Source organism: Pimephales promelas, chromosome 19, assembly GCF_988280905.1.
Source record: "Pimephales promelas chromosome 19, fPimPro1.hap1.1, whole genome shotgun sequence".
NCBI classification, from domain to species: domain Eukaryota; kingdom Metazoa; phylum Chordata; class Actinopteri; order Cypriniformes; family Leuciscidae; genus Pimephales; species Pimephales promelas.
Genome location: NC_142787.1, coordinates 25,007,258 through 25,030,826, shown reverse-complemented (window position 1 = coordinate 25,030,826; position 23,569 = coordinate 25,007,258). Strand labels below are relative to the sequence as shown.

Genomic DNA, 23,569 nt, shown 5'->3' with positions numbered 1-23,569 from the left:
TCAATTTTTTTGTCTCAAGCTGACTACGTGTTTTTGGACCCCTTGGATCAGAGCATATCTCACATCTTTTGTGTGCCTCTGAACCCCTCAGGTCGAGCCAGCCTGCATGGCAAGTCATCTCTACGCATTGAGAGGGTTCGTTCGGAAGACCAGGGCTGGTATGAGTGCAAGGTCCTGATGCTGGAGCAACAGTATCACACCTTTCACAACGGCAGCTGGGTGCACCTCACAGTCAACGGTGAGTCTCTGACCTAAGATCAGTTTTCTTCTCATGTCACTTATAGGGTTTAGTTTGGTTTTTTGTTCTGTTGTCTGATTGTGTCCAAATCAGATGTTTTGTGATTCAAAATGTGTGATTCAAGTTTCTTTTATAACTAGTTGAAAGTCGTAAGTTTTTAGGCATTCAGTCAGCTGTTTGGTTTGGTTTTGTGGACATAGACCCATCTACACCAAAATTTTGTGGACCAATATTCCATTCCTTCCAGACCTTCAAAAGTATTTAGGCCCTTTTAGACACTTCAGTCAGCCATAGTTAAGTTTCTAAATATCAAAATATTAAACCGACTAATATGCAAGCAAATTATGCTTTTTTGTTTTTGTTGTTGTTCTGAAGTACACTATTGGTCACAAGTTTGGGATCCAGATGATTTTTTTTAATGCTTCTGAAAGTCTCTTATGTTCACTAATGCTTTATTTAATCAAAAATACAGTAAAAACAGTAATATTGTAAAATATTATTACAATTTAGAATAACTGTTCTTTTTGAATATATTTTCCTGTGGCATAGCTGAATTTTCAGCATCATTATTTAAGTCTTCAGTGTCACATGAATCTTCTAATATGTGCTGATTTGCTGCTTTTATCAATGTTGAAAGCAGCTGAGCTGCTTAAAATGTTTGGGTAAACTGATAAACATTTTCAGTTCTTTGATGAATGTTCAAAAAACAGTGTTTATTTGATTTGTAACATTATAAATGTCTTCACTGTCACTATTGATCAATTTAATGCATGAATAGTAACTCGATTACTTTTAAAGGTCCACTCCGTAACTTTTTGGGTTTAAAAATGATCCAAAAAAATTTTTTTTGAGCAACTACAATACTATACAAAACTGTCTGCTTTCAAAGCGGTAAGCTTGTACTAATGTTTTTTAATTCCAGTGGCACTGGTGGATTTCTGCGGGAGATTCGAGCATGTCTTTGCGTCATTACGTCACATATAAAGGAGTCTCGGCTAGTATAAGCTATATTGTGTGTGAGGATGCTTGAGGTGCAGATTTATAGCCTTTTCTCACTGCACTTGATATAATTAAACTTATCAATTTGATGACGGATCCAGATTCAAAAGACAATCACCAGTGACAACTAGAGATTCACCCGTTGTAAAATAAAAAAAGACTTTAGACTGAGAGTTTGGAAAAAGAGACTGCAACCGACCCATTCGAAAACGAGGAAATATGTGAAGGGCTTTTTGTAGTCACGCACGTTGGCGTTGTTAACATTAACAATTTGAGAACAAAGTATAATTTGCACGGTTTGACGTGATATATGATAAGTGATTGTTAGATTTAATCAGCACAGTTTATTGCAATGTTTTTTTCCTCTTAGTTGGTCAGAAGAAAAAAAGTGGATGTTACTTACTTGTTCAGATGACATTTTATGGTGAAAATTCTTTTGTTGGTCACGCACTGCCAAACTCAAGTAAAGTTGATATTTCCGCGAAAAACTGCAATTGCAGATTTCGAACAGAGATGGCGACAAAGAGGAAAAACTGCGGACTGCAGCTTTAACTAGTCCCAAAGTCATTTTAAATAGATAAATGAAATAAAGTTTCTTTTTGTATAATGGTTTGCTTGAGAAGTTTGTTTGTCAAGTGTCCAAATGGGCAAGGTTTGTGTGTGCGTGACAGTGCTCAAACAGGGAAAACCCTTCCACGCACTGTTCTGATTGGCCATTGTTGCAGACCAAAAAATCTTGCCGCATTGTGCCTGGTTACGACGGTGTCAGTCTTCGTGTGAGCTCATCATGCCACTGTGCCATCTCGGTTGTGTTGCCTAGGCAGCAGACACCCAAATCCCCAGACCAGTTACACTACATTATCCCTATCTCATTGCTGTGTGATATCCACTCAACCTCTTCCAATAGTAAAAATCAGATCACCCTTCCAAATACCTAGCTCTGCAGTTAAATGTTGAAATTGTATTATTGAAGTTTTTAATAACTTTGCTCATGTCTTTGAGATGAACTTGAATTTTATTTAATTTTTTATTAATTTTATTTGACTCTCAAGTGTCAGAGTGGTGCCGATGTCGCTCCATGGCATCGTGTATGTGTGTGAATCCATTTGTGTTGTGGCTAGTCTTAAATCCAGCAGCTCAGCCCTCAAGCTGGAGTGTTGACAGGCCAGTTTATCAGCCGCATGTGGATGTGTGTGTTCCCATGTGCCCTGCGGTCCTGTGTGACTAACACACTAATATCAGCAGTGTTTCTTCTTTGAAACCACAACTGATATGTCTAAGTCTGCACTGGGCTCCGGAAAAGCACAAAGACATTCAAGAGCACCACCAATCTTTTTTACACATTTATATTGGAGACTAAACTGTACTTTAGGGTGTACTGTAATATGTTTGCGTCTCATCTGTGTGATGGGCAGGTCTTCACTCCTCATTAATAATTCTCTCAGAGGTGTTTCTGCAGGCTTTTTGTGCAAAGATTGAAACACCAACAAGCATTAGGCTTTAGCATATATCTATAGGGCCAGCTGATAAAGTGCTGGCGTGTTTGGGGACGTTTAAGCGGCGGTTAGTGTGGTGAGTGAAAGAAAGAAATTAAAGCTCGACGTTAGCTGCTGTCGCTATGTGCCTCAGAGCTGTTGTTTTACAGTTGATATTTTTGCTCTCTCTCACACACACACTCTCACTTGTGTCGTTTGAGGTGTGAGGCCCGTGTCAAACGTGCTAAGTTGGAGGAGAGGAAGTGATGTAATGGTTCATCATTGCAGCAAGATTTAGTACTCATGCGGGTGATTGTTGGAGTGACACAATGGAGTGCACGTCTTTGTGTTTAAAGCAATAATTCACAAAAAAGCCTCATGAAGCTATATATAGAGAGAGGGAGTAGGTGGTCTGACTCTTTAAATAACTTAATTTCCTCGTCTGCAGGGCTGAATTTGTGTGGAGAGAATAGAAAACTCCAGCACTACCGGAGAGTTTTTCTGTGATCTTAGAGCAGATTTACACTTCACTGCTGGTTATCACTAATCCTTTGGATTTCAGATTACATTCCTTGTAAAGTTGGAGAGGGAAAGCACAAAAGTCCCATTGAAATCCAAATAGCAAACCCAATGTTCAGTTTTATTATTTCACTTTTTCCCCATGTACATGACTCTCAAGTTATTTAAAACTAGAGCCCGACCGATAAAGGATTTTGAAGGCCGATACCGATACAAATATTTTTGGGTTTTAAAATCCGATATTCCGATATATCGGCCGATATTTTATTTATTTATTTGAAACTGGACATGATAGTGAAAAATTTTGTCATGCTTATTTGAGTCAAGAGAACTGATGGGGATGTTCTTTTAATTGTTATCCAAGCAATGCATGTATCGTAACCAACCCAACGAGAGTTGCTAACAGGAACGGTGTAGAGTGCCCTCTGGTGGACAAACTATACAAATCCAACACTCATGACATGGTTCAAGCGTGTTTCGTCCATTTTTATTTTATTTTTGAAATATTCATTTATCGGCCATTATAACTGCCGATACCGATAGTTTGGAAAATGCCTAATATCGGCCGATAATATCGGTCTGCCGATATATCAGTCTGGCTCTATTTAAAACCTCAATTAGTGTTTGATTTCTGATGCTGGCCTGTGTCACCAAAATCGAATTAGTGTGAGGCTACAAAATATAGTCACTAAAAAGGATTTAAGGTTAAGATTTTCAAAAGTTAGTGTTTAAATGATTCCATATGTAAATATGCTATACTACAATGCATGTAGACTGCTGCTATGTGGTTACTAAATTTTTAGCAAGTGATTATGTGGTTGATTGGGAAGTTCTAGGTTGTATCTAATGTGTACAATTCATCAAATACATTTTAATGACTCTTAGGGCCCTATGAAATCCGTTTTAGTTTTTCCCAAATTCCGTTTTTTCCGTATACATTTTTTGGGAATCAGTTTTTTTTTTTACCCTAGACTAGTCATAAAAAGAGTGTGCTTTTAAAGTTAATGATTAAAATGTATTAAAAAATACAAATAAATTAGGAATGACTTTAAATTTATTGAGGTAATAGAGACATTTACTCAGTAGCCTTTTCAGGACAAATACTGACGGAGGGAGAGCGAGGAAATACAACTGAAAGAATAAGCTGCGTGTTTTAAATAGCGTTAAAAAATGAAACGCAGAATGTGGCGGCGAATTAGACTATGTGAGTCACATGCGAACTTGTTGGCTCGGCACTGACGGCTTATGGCGTCGAGTTTCTTAACTTTTCGCAGATGAAAGCAGAGAGAGCCGCTTCGCCATGCTTTCGTTGTTTTGATTTCGTCATTGTAGCTGAAATGACGGGTTGGGGGGTTTGTGTCACCCAGATTTGCTTCCCCCAGTCTGCGTTTTCACCAGACATACGTTCTTCTCCCACACAAAAACAGAATTTCAAACCAAATATGTAAAATTCCACGAAATTCCGCGTTAACACTTGATTCCGCGTTAATTTGCCAATTCCGCAATTCCGTCCACGATTCCATGATCACGGAAATCATAGGGCCCTTTATGAGGGATATTCTGTGATTAGTGGCTGCTTGTCTCCCCTGAACTGACACTCATGCTCTTATGCTCAGCCTCTGTGTGTTTTGATTGGACATAATTATTACAGTCCCCGCCCCCATCATTTTGACTGACAGCTGCTGTTCATTCCATTTTTTGGGGTGTGATGTAGACAGGAAGGACACACCATTTATCTGTATGTATTTCAATAATCACCATGTCGTGATTAATGCAGTTATCTAGATTCTATAAGAAGCCAGATCACGTCCTGGCGACAAGGTGAGAGTTGTTGTTCGATTGTCGAGAGCATCTTGTCTGTTTTAATTCTCAGATCCTTATGGCAGGGTTAGAGAGGAGAGCAGTGCGGTTAAACCTATTCCAAATCGACTGTGAGCTAGCACTAATCCTGCTGGGATTTAATGGGATACCCGCATCAGGAGAGAACGTCTGTTGCTTAGTCTCTGGGCAGTCCAAAAATTGTACTGCATTTCTGCTCTCATGCTTTGATTGATGTTGTATGATTGCTGTTAAGAGATGACTTACTGTGCACACAGTCAAGCCAAAATGTCCACAGACTCACCTAAATATCTGAGGACACTTGAACATTTTAAGGATTAACCTATTTATTAGGTTGTTCACATTTAAGAAAAAAAACCTTTTTGATGTCTAATTCATTTTAATAGGTCTGATTGTATTTATATATCTATTATATATCTATCTATTGTATTTTGAAGATACAATATTTTATTATATCTATTGTATTTATTTTGAATTTTAAATGTTACATTTAAATATTAATTCAATTTATTGTCTAACTAAATATGTGACCATTCAAAACTGCATGCATAACTATAAACAAATGTGCAAAGTGCAGTTTAAAAAGTTGGAATATATCATGTAAAATTACATGTCTAAAGTTAGGCTAATAAATCATATTAATTAGCGATAAAATAGTTTTTTTTTCAGATTATTATTTAAATTTAGATCACATTACCCTTTTTAAGGGGGTTTCAAGTAGGGGTGTAACAATATATCATGCCACAATATATTGCAATACAAAAATACTACAATACGTATCGTGGATAGTGACAATACGTATAGTGGATAGTCCCCCCAAAATAAAAATTACTGTGTGAGAAAAAATTCAAGTTTTAGAGTTTTAGTGTAAGTATACATTAAACTACTATATATAATGTTGAATATAATGTATAATAACGCAATGGGGGAATATTTGTGGGTCCGAATAATGCCAAATGTCTGATGTTACAAGTAAAAAGTGACATTATTTTAAATATATCTAGTCACTGAAAGAGTGGAAGCATATTCATCTAAAATAATTCTGCATTTTCAGCTTCAGAATCATAAATATATTTATTCTGGTGTCACCATTGTCCTTGGGTTACAAGCACCAAGTCCAAGCCTATTCATTTAAACCCACAATGTAATATCAAATTTATCATTTTTTTTTTGTTAACCTTTGACCATATGTCTTGGAGTATCGCAATAATATCATATCGTGAGTTCAGTATCGTAATATGTATCGAATCGTGACACGAGGGTATCGTTACATCTCTAGTTTCAAGTGACTTTATTTTATTTTAATGCAATCCACAATGTTCACCTGGATCCTGAAATGCTAAGACACTTATTTTCAGCCGGAAAGATTAAGTTATTGTCATTTTAAACGGGTTCTAATTGCCTGCTAGGCATCATTGTGTTTAACTAAGAGTGTTCATTGTTGGTTTAGAGACTTGTGACATAAAAGGCTTGTACTTCTTCATGCTGGTCAATTCATCTACAGAAGCTATAGTTTAAAAAAGCACCATTACATATTGTCAAGTTCTGTTTGTTTTTTGATTGATTACAGCTCAGCCCAAACTTGAAAACTGCTTTTCACACTGAAGAACGCAAAGGACAACTCAATCTGTTCACTTCTTGATTCTTTATTTTCTTTGAGATGGTTTGATAGACCAGTGATGGAATAATATGGTATAGTTTCTTGAAGGTGATTTGATAGATCAGTGATGGAACAGTAGATATAGGTTGAAAACCTTTCAAATACACAAACCAAACATGAATTAGTTACATATACATCATGAATCAGTCACACATAAATCACAATACCACTATCTCACAGAAATAATAAATGAATGCTATTGAATCTTCAAACCAAACTAAACACGATCATTAAGTTTAACCTAGGATTTTAACAAGAAAATACCATTCCCATAATTAAACTCATGCACATGTTACTTCTGTCAAGTTCAACATTCACATAACAAAATCCTCATAACCTTTAAATTGCACATTACAAACCAAGCAGAACCTGAACATTTAAAACTCAACATATTCAAACACAGTTAATCATAAATTGTCCTACCAGTTGCGTCTTTAAATGATCAGGAGCTGTAATCATAATATCCTTTTCCAGGAATAAATGAGAGAACAAATTGAACTCTCCACAAACATTTCAATGCCATGCTCTCTCTGTGGGTGCGCAGGCAAATATAGTCCCAAAAGCTACTTCCCCAAAGGTTGGTTCCACCAACTTTTGTTGCATGGATGCCCCCTGCAGTTTGGGAGTGCTTTGAGTGTCCTGGGTGAATCTTGGCTTGGAATGCTCAATACAACTAAAGCAAAGTAACCATGAATTGACACAACACATATCAATCGGCTTATATGTGCAGAACTGCAATTTTGATAATGCCATTACAAATCTTCTTTTCCATAAAGCTTGTTAAGCGAATAAAGCCTCTTCGGATAGGGCATGAACCCAGATAAAGCCACAGACATAAACAATCCGGCCGCTTATGCTGCCATTCTAATTGTCTCCATGAGTCAAACTGACCCTGTAGGAGAGTCACTGCAGGGTTGAGTTAGGGAACTGTCCGTGGTGCTGATGCTTATGGGCAAGGGAGCTGTCCGTGGTCCTGATGGCCCCACAATCTCATGTCAGTGCTGAAAACTCTTCAAGGCGAGGCCATATGCTTCAGAAACATTGCAGATGGCATCATGGCATGAGATGAAGACTTTTAAACGACAGCGCAACGGTAGGCACAGAATTCTAGAACTGGGACAACTGATATTTGCAGCTCTAATTGTCACAGTCTGTTGACCTGTTGGCATGTTTGTTGGTTTGTTAATGGGAATGGAAAGTGTGGGTTTAGCTACAGGAAACAGTCAGGCCTGGTTGTTCAGTTTTCAATAGTTGAGGGATGGCCCTTGGTGTGTGTTTTTTAATTGGGTGTAAATGAAGCTGACAGCATGCCAGCCCCTTGGGTGCCATAGTGGTAAGAGTGATGCCATAGTGCACTACTCTTACTAATAATGAATTACTGCCCTTATTCCGGTCTGTTCAATCATTGCATTGACAAATGTGTTGCATGTCTGTGAGGGAATATTTTATGGTTGAACTTCAGGCCTTTGTATCGATTTGCTGATATTGTTTGACAATACTTCGAACGTCAACAAGAAGTGACGACACTCAACATCGCTTAGAGCATGGCTTTAATGTAATGAATCACCCTGGAATGCAGTTGCACAATTAGCCATATGCTATACATCATGGACAATATACACACAAGATAACACAGAAGAGGACAAAAAACCAAGGATTACATGTGTAAGCAGATCAAAGTGTGTAAGGTGATTATAAATGTCTGTAATATGAAAAAGGAGAATTAAAGCCTGAAATCTGCCTGAGTCATTCTCTGGTGCATGTGTGAAGTCAGTACAGAAGCTGGGGGCCAATAGTTTCTAGAGCTTTTTGGATCATCTTTCAGATCTCCATCAGCGTGAGATAAAGAGGATTTTCACATATGATTAGTGTTTGAGAATAGCGGTCTGGGAGGCTGGTTTTGGCTTTTATGCTTGTGCTTAATTAGCTTTGGGTATCACTCCATCTGCCTTTAAACTTCTCAGTGTTTCAATTCTGCTGATTTCTTTCTTGTTGTAGCAGTTTTCACAGTTGCACCATCATCACATAAACACACAATCGGAACTGAGTGAAATTTTCCCTTGGAGTTTCATATTACAAATCACTACCTCAAGCTCACTTCATGTGTGGCCTCCTAATCATCCCCATATATACCAATTGGCTTAATCACTCCAAGATATCCTTGTCTTTCTTTCTTCAGTCGAAAAGAAATTAAGGTTTTTGATGAAAACATTCCAGCATTTTTCTCCATATAATGGACTTCAGTGGGAACCAAACGGTTCAAGGTCCAAAAGACAGTTTCTGTGCAAACTGCAAACTGTTCAAAGGGCTTTAAACAATTCCAAACGATAAATAAGGGTCTTATCAAGCGAAACGATCGCTCATTAAAAAAAAAAAAAAAGTTTTTTATAAGCTCAAATGGTCGCCTTGCTCTGTTCTGTGATGTGCATTTGTGACTCTCCTGTTTGAACTCGTTTATCAAAATGAACAAATCTTTTTTCGTGTCATTTGGTTCATTCAACGAACAAAATAGATGAGTTGACTCGGGAAAAGATTCATTCATTTTAATGAACAAGTTCAAATAGGAGAGTCACGAACGTGGATCACTCCCTAACCCTAACAGAGCAAGGTGACCATTTGAGCTTATAAAACTTAAACTTTTTTTTTTTTTTTTTAAATGAGCGATTGTTCATCCCCTTATTCATCGTCTGGAATCGTTCAAAGCCCTTTGAACAGTTTGCAGTTTGCACTGAAAGAGTCTTTTGGACCTGAAACCATTTGGTTCCCATTGAAGTCCATTATATGGAGAAAAATCCTGGAATGTTTTCATCAAAAACCTTAATTTCTTTTCGACTGAAGAAAGAAAGACATGGATATCTTGGATGACATGGGGGTGAGTAAATTATCAGCAAATGTTTTTTAAAAGAAGTGAACTACTCCTTTAAATGAACAAACTGATTCACTAAAAGAAACCAGACTTCTCACAGCTAAATGCAGATTTGAAAACACAATGCTGGAAGTTATCTACTCTCGAAATGTGACATGGAAGGAAGTAACAGACAGAGAAACAGGAAGTGAGGGTTAGTTCTCATTCTGGGCTAATTGAATCAGGGCTTGTTTTAGCAGGGACAGCAGTTTTAGTCTTGCAGTGTTACTATTCTCTTTAACATCCACAGTACTGGCTCTCAGTTTGCTCTTTCAGCCTCCGCTGAGGCTCCCCTCTTCTCAGTATGCATCGGCTTACATTTAATCTGTGTTTGACCAAGAGTGTCTGAGAGATAAGGAAATAGGTTTTGCTCACAGATGCCCTCTGTGTGTGACTGTACTTGCAATTTAGTTACATTCACCTCAGCGGACCCTCCCAAATATAAAAAATTAATTTTCATTTTGTGGAAAGCACTTTGTTATAATTGACTCTTTGAATGGCCTCTTATCTTCCATCATTAACAAAGAAGCTACATTTGTCTGAGCTTTCTTTTGTTTAATATTAGAAATGATCTAGTATTATTAGAAATTAGAAATATACAGTGATGCAGAGGGATCTGGAAACACACTTTATTTACCAGTGTTATAGTGCTGCATGATTAATCGTTAAAAGATTGCGATCTCAATTCGAACACCCACACAATCTTATTTCATAATGACAATGATTCAGTACGATTCAAGTACGATCACAGCAAACAATCAACATTCAAATCTGTATTGGCACTTGCTGCTAAGCCAGAGAGAGCAGTTATCATGTATCACAGCTTCACAAACAGTGTTGTCAACCACACATATCATTATTTCTGCTACAATAATTCAAATTATCACAGAAGTACTGAGATTAAAGTTTATTGTTCAGATATATACACTGATGTCTATGGTAGTGATAAAAATACAGGAAATCATCTTTTGAAAGTAACTGTGTATCAATCACATCATTATGCCAGAGGATGGGGTGGAGACAAGTGACTGTTAAAAACATTTTTATTTGGTTGATTTGTTTAGATCCAGTGAATTTGTCATCATCATAGGCATAATTTTCTGGTAGGACATGTCCCCCTAGGATCGATATTGTCCCCCACCACTTTTTGAAACATTGAAGCACGGATGCATAGGCTACCTAATACAAATAAATAAAACATCTCCAGTTAAAGGTGCATTGTGCAACATTTCATGTTAACTTATATAAACTAATTTTATATTTTACTGGACAGTTTAAAGCTCATAACCATATTGTTGTAACTTGAAGAGCGCAGCGTTATGTTGCATCACGCAGTATTTGTTCTGAAAAGGCTACTGAGTAAATGTCAATTTAAGGTCATTCAGGTCATCCATTTTAATCATTAACTTTAAAAGCACACACTAAAATAACAGTAAAGGGTAAAAAAAATTACCAAAAATTTAAAACGGGAAAAACGGAATTTGTGGAAAAAATAAAACAGATTTCATTCCCCACCATAGCCATAGCCCCACCATAACAGCATAGCCTCTATGGGACTGACAGGAAGAACGAAAGACTCGGACCACGTGACAGCACATGTTTAAGTCTATAGTATGTATTTTAAACCCAGATCGATTCAGTGTTACATTGGGTAGTTTGCTCAAATTGATTGATTTATTTATTCATTCATGAACAATGTGGCTTGTTCTGGGCAAGAACTGTGCAGCTGGTGTATTTCACACATATTTGCATGAGTCTAAATAGGCCGTGTGATCTGATGAGGTGTAATGCAGCGAGCAGCATTCACACAGATGCTGGGCTCAGTTTTGGATCTTGAGAGGAAGATGAGCAGGATGAAGGTGTTCCTGTGGGACGAGCTCCACGCAGCCTCCTCTCTCCATGCTTCTCCTGCCAATTAGCTCTCGCTGGTGCAATGCGTGTGATGTTAGCGTGTGTGTGTGTGCTAAAACATCTGCCTGTAAGCACAGAGCCTTATTATAGCTGAATTCTTTTCGCTATTTGTGCCTGCGATAAGTGCTAGTGATTTTATCACCGGCTGACACACGCGCTCAATGCAAAAGAGATGATGTCATCTTGCCTCAAAGCCTCGGAAATATCGGAGGGATTATTATGCAGCGTCAAAGACAAAATGTGTGTGTGTGTGAGTGTGTGCGTGCGTGCGTGCACTGAGGCTGAGCAGGTGATCGTTTGGCAAATTCAACAGCTCTATTCCAGGACTCTGTTTGCCTCGGTGTTAGCTGTAATACTAAGGACAGAAAGTGATACCAATATTTAATTATGTAAATAATTTACCATTAATTTTTAATTACTGTCAACTCTATGCTAATAACACTGTCAGATATTTATATATTCATATATTTATAGGACTTTCTACAAATTCAACTTTCTGATTTTAATATTTTACAAGATTGGCTTTTTGATATTTAGTCCTTTGTGTTTTTTGGTTCCAGTCAGAAACTTAAATCCAAAGTTGGTTCTTGTGCTGTATCATGTCAAGATGGTACTCCTCTGTCTGCATAAAGTACTTGATACTATTAAATATCTTTGTGTATGGCTTGGCTTTAAACTTTCATTTGAAGTGCCCCTATTATGCTATTTTAAATGCTATCCTAATGCTGTTTTGGAGTCTCCTATAACAGGTTTACATGCATCAAAGCTCAAAAAAGGAGTAATAATGCTGAAAATTCAGCTTTGCCATCACAGGAATGCATCCCATTTTATAATATATATTCAAATATATATATATATATATATATATATATATTTATATTTTACAATATTACTAATTTGACTATATTTTTTAACAAATAAATCCAGGGTGAGTGTAAGAGATTTATTTTTTATAAACATTAAAAATCGTACCGACTCTAACCTTTTGAACTTCGCCCAGTCCGAAATTCGCGTACTAAATTTTTGCACGTTACAAAATAAATACGACCTCACGTTATGTCAATCACACTGTTTTGTACACTGCCTCTGAAACTTTCATCCGTCATAAAAAAAATCTGATCGGGATTGATTTTCTATGTTTATCACATCTGTAGCAAGCAGTTTGAATAGTGTTTGAATGGTGTTTTGAGAATTCAGAGTCCATGAATCACAAATACGAAAAAACACATACGAAAATTTCGGACTCAGTGTGCAATGGCCTTTAGTGTATAAAATGTCACTTTTTAAATGAAGATTTTTGAAACAATTAATTGAAATGAATTGAATTCCAATTCACTTCATTTTTTATAAAACAAAAACAAAATTACTAACCTTAAAAACTACAAAATTAATAACCTTATATGAAAAGATATTTCATGATCCAATTTAGGAACATAACATAATGTGAAAATTCCCTAAATCACACAATACTCGATGGAGACTTGAATCCGGTGAGACATATTCTCTGTATATGTATACTCAGCAGGTGTCGGGCAGTTGCTCTCTCTCCATTTGGCATGCTGTGGAAGGCATTTAGCTAATGTCAAGTGGATTTGCCTGAATGTTTTGCCACTAATGGAAATGTGGATTGAAAAGCAAAGGAAAACTTAGACGTTATCAGTTAGCTGCTTTCATTGACTGTGAAACATGATACAATCACAGATGAGGGTGTTTTTTCATATACTGGAAGACACGCACATTCTCCTCATTAGCCTGTAGTGTGCCTGTGCCCTCAGCATTTTGTGTGTGTGTGTGTGTGTGTTTGTTTGTTTGTTTGTTTAAGTTTAATCAACATCACAGGTCAGCAGTGTGTGAGTGTGTGTGTGGCAGTAAATGGAGACTCGGAGCAGATGGAGGCATTTTTTGCGCATATGTCTTAGCGGCTGGCCTCATATATGTTTCCTTGAGCACTCTGGTCATGTGCCACCAGATCTTGGGGGTTCATCAAGTTGAATGAAGCAGAATAAAGCAGTGCTGAAACTAGGTATGACAAGTAACAAATAAAATTAAAAAAGCCATCCAAATTAGTATTATTATTAGACCAAATCAAGGTTGCTGAACAATTTTTATTTGCCCCTTAGCTTCACAGACAGTCAGGTCTTACTGACATTTAGAGGAATGTATAATAGATGCTCAGCTTGACAAGGGTTCGTCATCCTATGTGCCTAACTGTTTGTAATTGTGCCTAGAAATAATTGAGTAACCACCAAATTAATTTCAAGAGACACAATCTTAATTTTGGAGATACAGTAAAAAATATGAACAATTATGTAACAAGTCACTGATATTTTGATGTTTCTGTGTGAAATGCAGATCATGCAGCACAACACAATTCCCCTCGAGTGTTACAAAACTATACAACCCATTTCAAGTTATTACACACAGGAGATACATTGAGCCACATGCTGTAACCAGACAATCTCACACATGAACATGAATGTTTCTTATGAGATTGTATATTTGTAAATTCATATCTATGTCTCCCGATAGCCCTGTTTTTTTTGCAGCAAATACCTTTCAAGTTTATCTAGGTGTATATATATATATATATATAAACTAATAATATTTATGCAAATAAATTATAATATTTGTATATATATACAGTATATATAATACTTCAATTGATGATAATATTCATGCAAAATCACAAAATATTTTTGTGATGTAAATGGTCACAAGTTAATTAAAATGGTGAAAATAATTAATATCTTTGAGTTAGTCAGTTAGTGTAATCATAACTGCTCTCAGTTCACATTTGCAGACATGGCAAAAGTTAATTTTGAACCTTGTTAATTTTGTTCCTGATCAGTCTTTCGGTTCTGTGCCCTGTCCAGCCCAATATATATATATACATATATATATATATATATATATATATATATGTATATACTGTTAAATATTTTTGTGTGAAATTACTATGTTCCGGTTTAATAACTGGTTACTTTCACTGTCATTTCACAGTAGGACTTTTCTTGTGTCTAACCGCTTTAAAAAATTGGAAAACACAATTTACTGTTAACAAACAACATCATACTGTATTTCTACAGTGCATATGTACTATTAAGGTACCCAGCATGCAGAGTGGCATGAATAGATTAGGCTATGTTGTGTTCCTGAACTTATTTTTGCTTTGCTTTCGCCATTTGTGTTGGTTTATTTTATAATGTCGGTTTATTTTGTATAAACATTTTTATTATTTGTTGAGTGCCACCATTTTTTTTTGTCAAGTATTGAAGTCTGTGCGTCATCAGGTGATGTTTACAAGATGATGTCACATCTTTCATAGATCAATCTCAGCAGTTGCTTCTCTACTGAGAAAGATCCATCTGCAAACAGTTATGAATTTGAATTAAGTTATTGGTAAATCTTAAATAACACAAAATCTTCATATACATGCAAGGAATAGTTTGACTAAACTATTTAATATTCTAGCTAGCTAGAACATAAATGTGAATATGAATACAGAGGGTCCAATATCCGAATGGAACACTAATCACCATTATGGTGACTTCAAAACAAATACTGTTGTAAAGAATATATTTATTACAGTCGCATGATTAAATACACCATTATAATGGCAATCCAATACTGTAAATTAATTTCCTATGTGTATATAAATGAAGTTCTGTCATGAAACTCTAGATGACGCAGGCTGACAGGCCCTTAAATCAACCTGTTTGCAATCACCATGCTCTAGGGTACAGCTGATTGGTTCCAGCTGTATCAGTAGCCAATGAGCTTGCTTGCTCAACCTTCAAATACTTGGTTAACATTTGTGTAGCAGTGCGGTGCGCTTTCAGAAACCCTCTACCTTCCCCAGCTCCACATGTACAGGATAGATCTGCTATATTGTACAGCAGCAGCAGCATGTCTCACTAATATCTATATATCTTTATTCAGGCACACTGCTGGCTGGCCATGTGATGTGACGACATGGCCACCCCTTCCCCAGCTTGATTTATATGTAATGAAAGTGAAATTTTAGCTACTAAATCAAGGCTGGGGGAGAATTGGCCATAGAGCAGGAGCAGAAATATTAACAATGAGGGAGATGCCAACCAGAGAGCTCATATACTGTATACTAAGAGCTCATAAATGGCCACATATGTATGCACTGCAATAGGGAGATCCATGACCAGGAGTACAGGTATTATTCACAGGTGTACGAGCTAACAGCTCCAATGTCCTTCCGAACTCCTATGGCTCCTATTAGCGATGAGACATGCTTTTGCAGGGTCTGTAAAAAACATGTATATTATAAGACATGATATTGTTATGAATTAACCTGCCTTGTTATCCCCAGATTTATTTCAGGTAACAAATAGGGAATTTTCACATTGTTTCTCTGTGTCACAGCTCCCCCAACTTTTACGGACACACCACCGCAGTATGTGGAGGCCAAAGAGGGGGGCAGCATCACTCTGAGCTGCACGGCCTTTGGGAATCCCAAACCTTCAGTCAGCTGGCTTAGGGAGGGTGACCCCGTACAGGACAGCTTCAAATACAAGGTAACACATCTCTTATATTTGAATGTTAACATTGGTCATGAAATCTAGGGGATATTTTATAATATAATGTATTTAAAGTATAGTTTCTTGTGTCTAAACAGAATTTTCTTGTGTCTCTCTGACCATTTGTTATGATTGGATAATGATGTCATTCATCTGGGCTGGCCACGTTAGCCTGGTAATACCAAATTCTGCTACTTCGCTTTAATAACAAGAAATGTTTCTTGAACACATTAGATTGATTTCTGAAGGATCGTGTAAAACTTAAGACTGGAGTAATGATGCTAAAAATTCATTTGAATTTGAATTCAGTACATTTTAAAAGATATTAAAATTACATTTTGAATTGTAATAATATGGTAATAATCTTTGATCAAATATAGATGCAGCCTTTGTGATCATAATATACTTAATAAAAAATGGGAAAAAAAAAACAATTAAACTATTAAATGGTTTGAGGAACTGGCACTAAAATTGGCACCAGTGATGTTTTAGGCCTTCTTTTAAAAGTTTGCCATGTTGTCAAGAAGTGTCCTTCAAGCTAAGCAGTATGGTTTAAACTTACTCTGTCAAATTGGAAAAATCAAGCTGGAATTTCCACGGCCTATAGAAACAGCTAATTAATAGGCTTCAGCCTTGTCCTATACCCTGGTTTTGCCCTAGCCGCATGACCATCTGAGTGCTCATAACTGTGCTCATATTAACTACGTGCCATGGAGGTATCCCTTATGTTCATAGTGCTGTGTAATTAAGAACCAAATAAATCATCCTTCTATTTCAGCACTAATGGAATTTCTCCTCTTGTGTGAAGTCTTTTATATATTTCATCAAATGAGCCTTCCATAATATGAAACAGACTCTCAGATTCCCTTGTCGAAACCAGCATCTAAATACTAGCTTTTTTCTCACAAGTGATCCATTGATTGTGGCTCATCAAAACCAGGAAACCAAACATAGTGAACCAAACTGTCAAATCTGAGTATTCCTGAGTATAAACCATTTGCTCGCTGAACACTAAGCAAAGAGATCCCTACAGGAATGGATGGCTTAGTTTTCTGCCTGAAAAGAGTTTGTTTTATAAAAGCCCATCGAGAGATCTTCATCTCCTCACACATAACAGAGCAATGACAGCCTGTCAGTAACAAGCTTTGCTTGGCAATTGAACACTTTTGAAGTAAAGTGAGATAATATCAGGAGCAATGGTATTCGTTACTTGTTAATTTGAGTGATGGCAAGCTCTTTGTTTAGTCAAAATGTTTTGACTGATTAGGTCTATAATATTATTTACAGACGAAAGAAACTTCTCCTGGGGTAACATTACAGTGGTATGAAGCAGGTCGCTATTGCTAAAGAGATCAATATCACACGCGAGACCCGTGGATATAAAGGAATAAGGACATTTAATTCTACCGAACTAATTCTTACTCACACAGGTCAGTTTATTAGACGAATTAAACTTGAGGTAACACAGCGCTGCTTCACTTGCTCTAAAGTTACATTATCACACTAAATGTGTGATAGCCATAGATATTTGATAGCCATAGATTAGTTTAGTCTACAACATCAGGGTTATTTATGAATAGAAGTTGGGATATGGTCTTTGATTAATGCTAAATAACATACATACTCTGTAACGTACGGTAATGTTTTTTTCTATATATTATTATGATTTGATTTATTAGACACATGTGTTGTTGTGCGGTCTGCTCTAGCTTGGCCTTGCATCTCCATCTGTGTAATTAGAGTAATTATGGATTCTGGGATCCACAGCGGCGTCTCGGACTGCTGCCATTTGTTGAGTAAATTAGATGAAGACTTAAGGTATGTTCAGTTTGTAAATGCGCAGAGTGTGTATGTTCACGTCAAGGGGTCAAGGTTTGACTGGTTAGCAGTTAACCTCCACTGGATAGATGCTGTAACTAGAAAAAGAAAAAAAGCATATTTTTCAATTGACGATCATTCGAATATAGTTGTGGTTTCTGATTGCAAGTTGCTCTTACCAGTGTTATTCATATTTTATAAATTAAATACATAATTTAAAAAAAAAACAGCTTTTTAAAATATTTTTTTTTATAGTTTTCAGAACCCACACAGCTCTGAGTTTCATTTTTAGAATTGTATTATTTTTTTATTATTTTATTCTTACATTTATTTTTACTTCAGTTTTAGTAATTTTAGTTATTTTTCCTAAATATTTCTATGTGTTAAATTGTATTTCAGATTTATTTCCGTTACAAAAAACCATTTGGTTAACAATACCAACACTGCCCTAGTAGAAAAACCTATACGAAAAGGTATTTAAAATACATTTATTTTAGGACAAATCCATAACATATATTTACTTGTAATTCAAATTTCTAGTAAGAATAGTATGATCATGGTATAATATCAGTCTTTAATTGCAAGATATTTCAAGTGTAACTAAAGTATACTTGTAATAGTTGCATCAGAAACAATACTTGTAAATGTATTTATAGTATACTTAGCATAAAATAAATTGATTTAAATACATTTTGGCATATTTATTTTTCACTATGGTGGCTCTTACCAGAGCACAATGTTTTGGGGATTTTGCCAATCAAAAACCAAAGTTTACCATCCAAGAAAAAAAAAAATGCTTCAAGGTGTGTGTGTAAGTCTCCTAAGAATAAAGTCACACGTGTTTGATATCACATGAACTGTGATGATGATGCTTGCTATAGTAGGTCTTGCCATTACACCGTCTGATGGAACACTGAATAATTCATCAGAGAACCCCCTCAGCGAAGGCTTTACTTTACCATGAATCTATGTCATCTGTCTCCACTCCTGCAATTTTTTTCTCAAAGTACTCTTCACCTGCTCGGCCGGCAACAGTAAAGTGACCCTCATGTATCGTTATTCGTTAACCATCCAGTTCTGACAGGGCAGGGAGAAAAGATGCTTTGGCGAGTCCCTAACCCTTCAGGTCTGTCTGCACAGAACGGCAGATCTGTTATGCTGTTCTGGGACCAGTTGTACCCGGTCACATTTCCCAAAAGATTATGATTGGCAGCAAATAGCATTTGAAAGTGAGTCAAGTTTTTTTTTTTTTTTTTTACCCCTGTTTTTCCTTCCTTGCTGACTTGTAGAGAATGCACTATTCATTTGAAATACATTTGACTAATTTATTCATTTGAAAAGTAAATGTCATTTTTTTCAGTAAAGTTTTCAAGTATGGCTTACTGATTGTTGTCCTTTAGAGTAATTATTTTTTATATATAATCATTGTAATAATCATCATAATATTAATAATAATATATTTTATTATTTAATAATATAGGCCTATATATTTTAATTATATGTGTAACTTATTCTTCATATTCTGTGTGCCTAAGTTCTCGAGTTAATTTGTCTCCATAATCATTAATTAAGTTAAGCGGGTTGGTTAACGATCTTAGTGTGGGTTTATAAGCTCTCAGTTCATTCTGTTCTCCGTTCCACGTCATCTTTAGTTGCTTGTGGTATTCTCCTGTTATCTCCAGTGCTTGTCTGTGTTTGGTTATTATATTAAAAGAGAGCTTATTGCAATATTATATTAATATTAAGAGCTTATTGATTATGAAAACTATTTATTTTGATAATTATTATTTTATTTTATGCATGTTATATTATTATTATTAATTGTTTCATTTAGTTTTTCATTTATTTCAGTTTTCAAAATGTTTTTTAATCAGTTGTTGCAATTTTAGTTTACGAAAATAACCATGGACATTACTCATGACAAACGTTTAGGAGAAGAAATGAGAATGAACAGTTTCTTTCCTGAAAACACCAGCATGTACTTATTTTTAGAAGGTCTTTTTACCCTTAAGCCTTGTGACATATACCAATGGTAAATGCTTATTTCTACAAATTGTTATTTGATATTATTGCCATAACCCATATTATAATTAGTATTAACGCTAATTTACATTAAACTGCATTGAAATAATGCATTAACCATTAGAGTTTTGTGTCCACGCTACATATTTGATGTCAGCTTAGAAGAAAGTTGTTTCAAATGTGGAGAAAATTATTGCAATGTTTAAGACAAACATTTTGTCCTTTGGAATAACTTGTACCGATGAATCCAGTTTTGCTATTCTCTACCCTTACCTGCCCCGGCCTCTGCCACCAAACACACACACACACACACACACTTGTACAGAGTAAATCCATAATTCAGCTGTGTGTCTGCTCACCCTCTGAGACCATGTGCACAATTCAATGCCAAAACAAGCTAAAAACACTCTCAACTTGTAAGCGTGGCCTGGTCTCGAAAAGATGATTGTGAAACCGAGCCAGCAATCTAACCATCACATCTTGAAAGAGCTTCGAAGTTCATACAGCCGGAACCTATTAATATTGTAAAATATAAATATTGTAAATATAATCCCTAACGTGGCACAATCGGCAACCTGGTGTCTGTGTTTCACTTCGCCTTTTCCTCCTTGAGCCCAACCTAGTTCTTTTCTGATACTGGTCTACTATTTTTATCATTGCAGCACTTATGCATGCTACAACTATCATTTCAGAATAATAACAAGACACAGAGCAACACTCTGTGGGTTCATTAGGGTTCTATAGGGTACTTTACTCAACTCCAAAGAACCTTTTGCTAAAAAAATGACAAGAAAGAACCTTTTTGCCACAAAGGTTCTTTATAGGCTTTTATTTATTCATATTTTACATTATTCTGCAACATTTTGTAGTTGTAATTAAATTATTGTTTATTAAACTGTTGTAATAACTTAATATCACATTTTAATCATGCTGATGTTTGGAGGAGAAAAACTCAAATGGTACTATTCGTGTGATATTGATTAACTACTAGGGCTAATCGTGATTAATCGCATCCAAAATAAAAGTTTGTGTTTTATATATGTGGGTGCACTGCGTATAATTATTTTGTATAGATATAAATACACACACATGCATGTTTATTTAAGAAAAAAATATTATTTATATATAAAATATTTATATTTATATATCTTTTATTTATACTATTTAATAAATCAGTTCACTGGAATCCCTTGTACTGAAAGTTACAATTTTATTATATATATATTTATATATAATTTATATTAGATAAATGCAAGAACTGCTTTGCCATTGGTAAAATGGAAATAATGCTTGTGTGGGCACAGAAAGAGAGATACACATTGATCAAGTATCTGTTGGAGTGGCCTGGTTTGTTTGATCTGTCCCACGCAGTCTCTGCCTCTCTTTCCGGTTCACAGTGATTTCACTGCAAAGAAATTTTATTTGTACTATGTACGAGACAATTCATTCCTCAAATTGTTTTATTCTTTATAAGTTGTTATATAAGAGTGGCCCCTCTCATGATGCATGTTTTAAAATGTGAAGTAACATAACTGTGGGTATGTCGGCAGGAAAAATCGATATGATTGGATGCTGTGCAGGGTTCTCCCAACACATCATTTCTACTGATCTATGTGTTCATATAAGACAAAAATAATGAGATATAAGAGATAAAAAACAGAGAAGTTGTGTAGCTCACATTGATTTTGAGATTATCAGGATGTTACTGTGGAAGCAAACAGACTTTAAAAACCCCACATTAACTGTTTTTGGCAAATGTAAAGGCCTTAAAAGAGAAATGAATAAGCCTCAGGTTGAAGCAAATGCAAATTTATGCCTGTACAGTAGAGGGTGCAGCTCAAACACACTTTTCAGTGCTGGCATTCTGGATTGCAGATGAATAGGACACAGGAGAAGAAAGTTCAGCACTCTTCAGCAGTAAAACAACAAAAGAAGCAGAAATATGATGTTTATCTAAAGATTTTTTTGCTTATTGCTGTAGTTGAATTGGATCATCAAAGGTCAGCAGTAAAGACATAGTAAAGTGAGATTAAGCACAAAATTGTGTCATTTATAGGGCTGGGTATCGTTTAAAAAATTTCGATACCAATACCGATACCGTTACCTTGATTTCGATACCGGTTCCTGAACGATACTTTTTTCGATACCAATTTTATGAAATCCATTTTAAAAAGATTTCATAACACATTACCTCAGAAGGGACATATTTATTTATTTTTTTTGATTTTGTGTGCATTTCATATGTATTTGCTTGAGTACTGATTTAACGAGTTAACCCCTTAGGTATCGAAATCTGGTACCGAACAACAAGTCATTTTTCGATACTCGAGGGTATCAAAAAGTATCGAACTTGGTACCCAGCCCTAGTCATTTAACAAATTTAATCATTGCAGGTTTGCATAATATTCTGATAGTCTAGAAGAACTACAATAACTATCATGTTTAAACCGTGTTCACACAACGCCTCTGCACTTACTCCCGATTTCTCTCAACATGGGGACAAGAGCGGTGTCAGTTAATGGGAAAACAAAGTCATTTGCGTTACTTATTTGAAAAAGTACTGTAAATGTGAAAAGTACTTTGAAAAAGAAAAACTCACAATTCTTGTAATGCGTTACCCCCAACACTTGTCTGCAAGATTATTTCTTTATGTTGATAAGATTGTTAATTTGTATCTCAGTAGGTGATGCTGTGACCTCTCTCCACAGGTCAGTGATGGCAGCCTGACGCTTGTTTCCATCAGCCGTGAGGACAGGGGAGCGTACACATGCCGAGCGTACAGCGAGCAGGGAGAGGCCATCCATACCACACGCTTACTCGTCCAAGGTAGCATCCTAGCTCTGACTTGACTCCGTGGGCCCTCTCTTGTACCCAGCGCAATTGACTTTGTACACTGATGCATATATCATTTGTATTTTGCACCTGTGCAAAGAAGACTTTTCCCTCCACAGACTCAAGTCAGTAAACTACTGTAAGGAATGAACTTGCACTCCCTGGGCGGTTCAGTGCAAAAAAAGGAGGCGTGTTCCAGCGCAAACAATCCCTGGTGCTACAGTATTTTGCAGTTCCAGAAAACAATTGCGCCACTGACCAGAAAAAACCTAGTCTAAAGTCAGTGGCGCGTTGCGCGTACATTCAGATGCTATTTTAAGCGTGCATGCTTGGTTATAATACAGAGTGTGAACAACACGCATACACCGTAGATGATTCTCTCATCTACACAGATGCATTTTACTTTTTGCAAATGATACATTATTATAAGGAAACATATTAAACTATGAGGGAAATCATTGTGTTCATGACGATGGTAAAAATAGGCATAAAGCTTACACATTTAGCCAAATTATTATATGCATGTTAAGCTAATTTGGGTGGGTTTGTCCCATCACCAATGTCACTTCTCTTTCTTTTACCGCCCTGGTGAGAACATCGATCTCCTCGGCTATGAACCGATTGTGAAGTGCGCCTGGTAAATGCACCGTTATAATAGTATTGCGCCATGGAACAAGCATACCTCGTTCATCATGCTCTTAAAGGGAATGTGAGATGATGCTCTTATTGGTTTGTTTCCCGTTACGCCCAAACCACACCTATGAATAATGAAGCTGCTTCAGACCAACCCCTTTTAAACTT

The 23,569-nt window shown here is 36.2% G+C and overlaps 1 protein-coding gene and 1 long non-coding RNA gene across 8 annotated transcripts in view; one reads left to right on the top strand and one right to left on the bottom strand.

Moving 5' to 3' along the window:
• The window catches only part of igsf9bb (immunoglobulin superfamily, member 9Bb), a 105,010-nt gene that overhangs the window by 28,419 nt on the left and 53,022 nt on the right, over window positions 1–23,569 (top strand). For all 7 annotated transcript variants that reach the window (XM_039686337.2, XM_089123416.1, XM_039686336.2 and 4 more), the window contains exons 3-5: window positions 92–238; window positions 15,942–16,093; window positions 22,645–22,762. In XM_039686337.2, the coding sequence (XP_039542271.2) occupies window positions 92–238; window positions 15,942–16,093; window positions 22,645–22,762 (417 nt within the window). The remainder of the gene's footprint in view (window positions 1–91; window positions 239–15,941; window positions 16,094–22,644; window positions 22,763–23,569) is intronic.
• LOC148970819 (uncharacterized) lies at window positions 6,697–7,438 on the bottom strand. Its single transcript, XR_016147655.1, has 2 exons — window positions 7,154–7,438; window positions 6,697–6,824 (listed from the first exon to the last, which is right to left on the bottom strand). It is a non-coding gene; the product is annotated as an uncharacterized LOC148970819 (long non-coding RNA).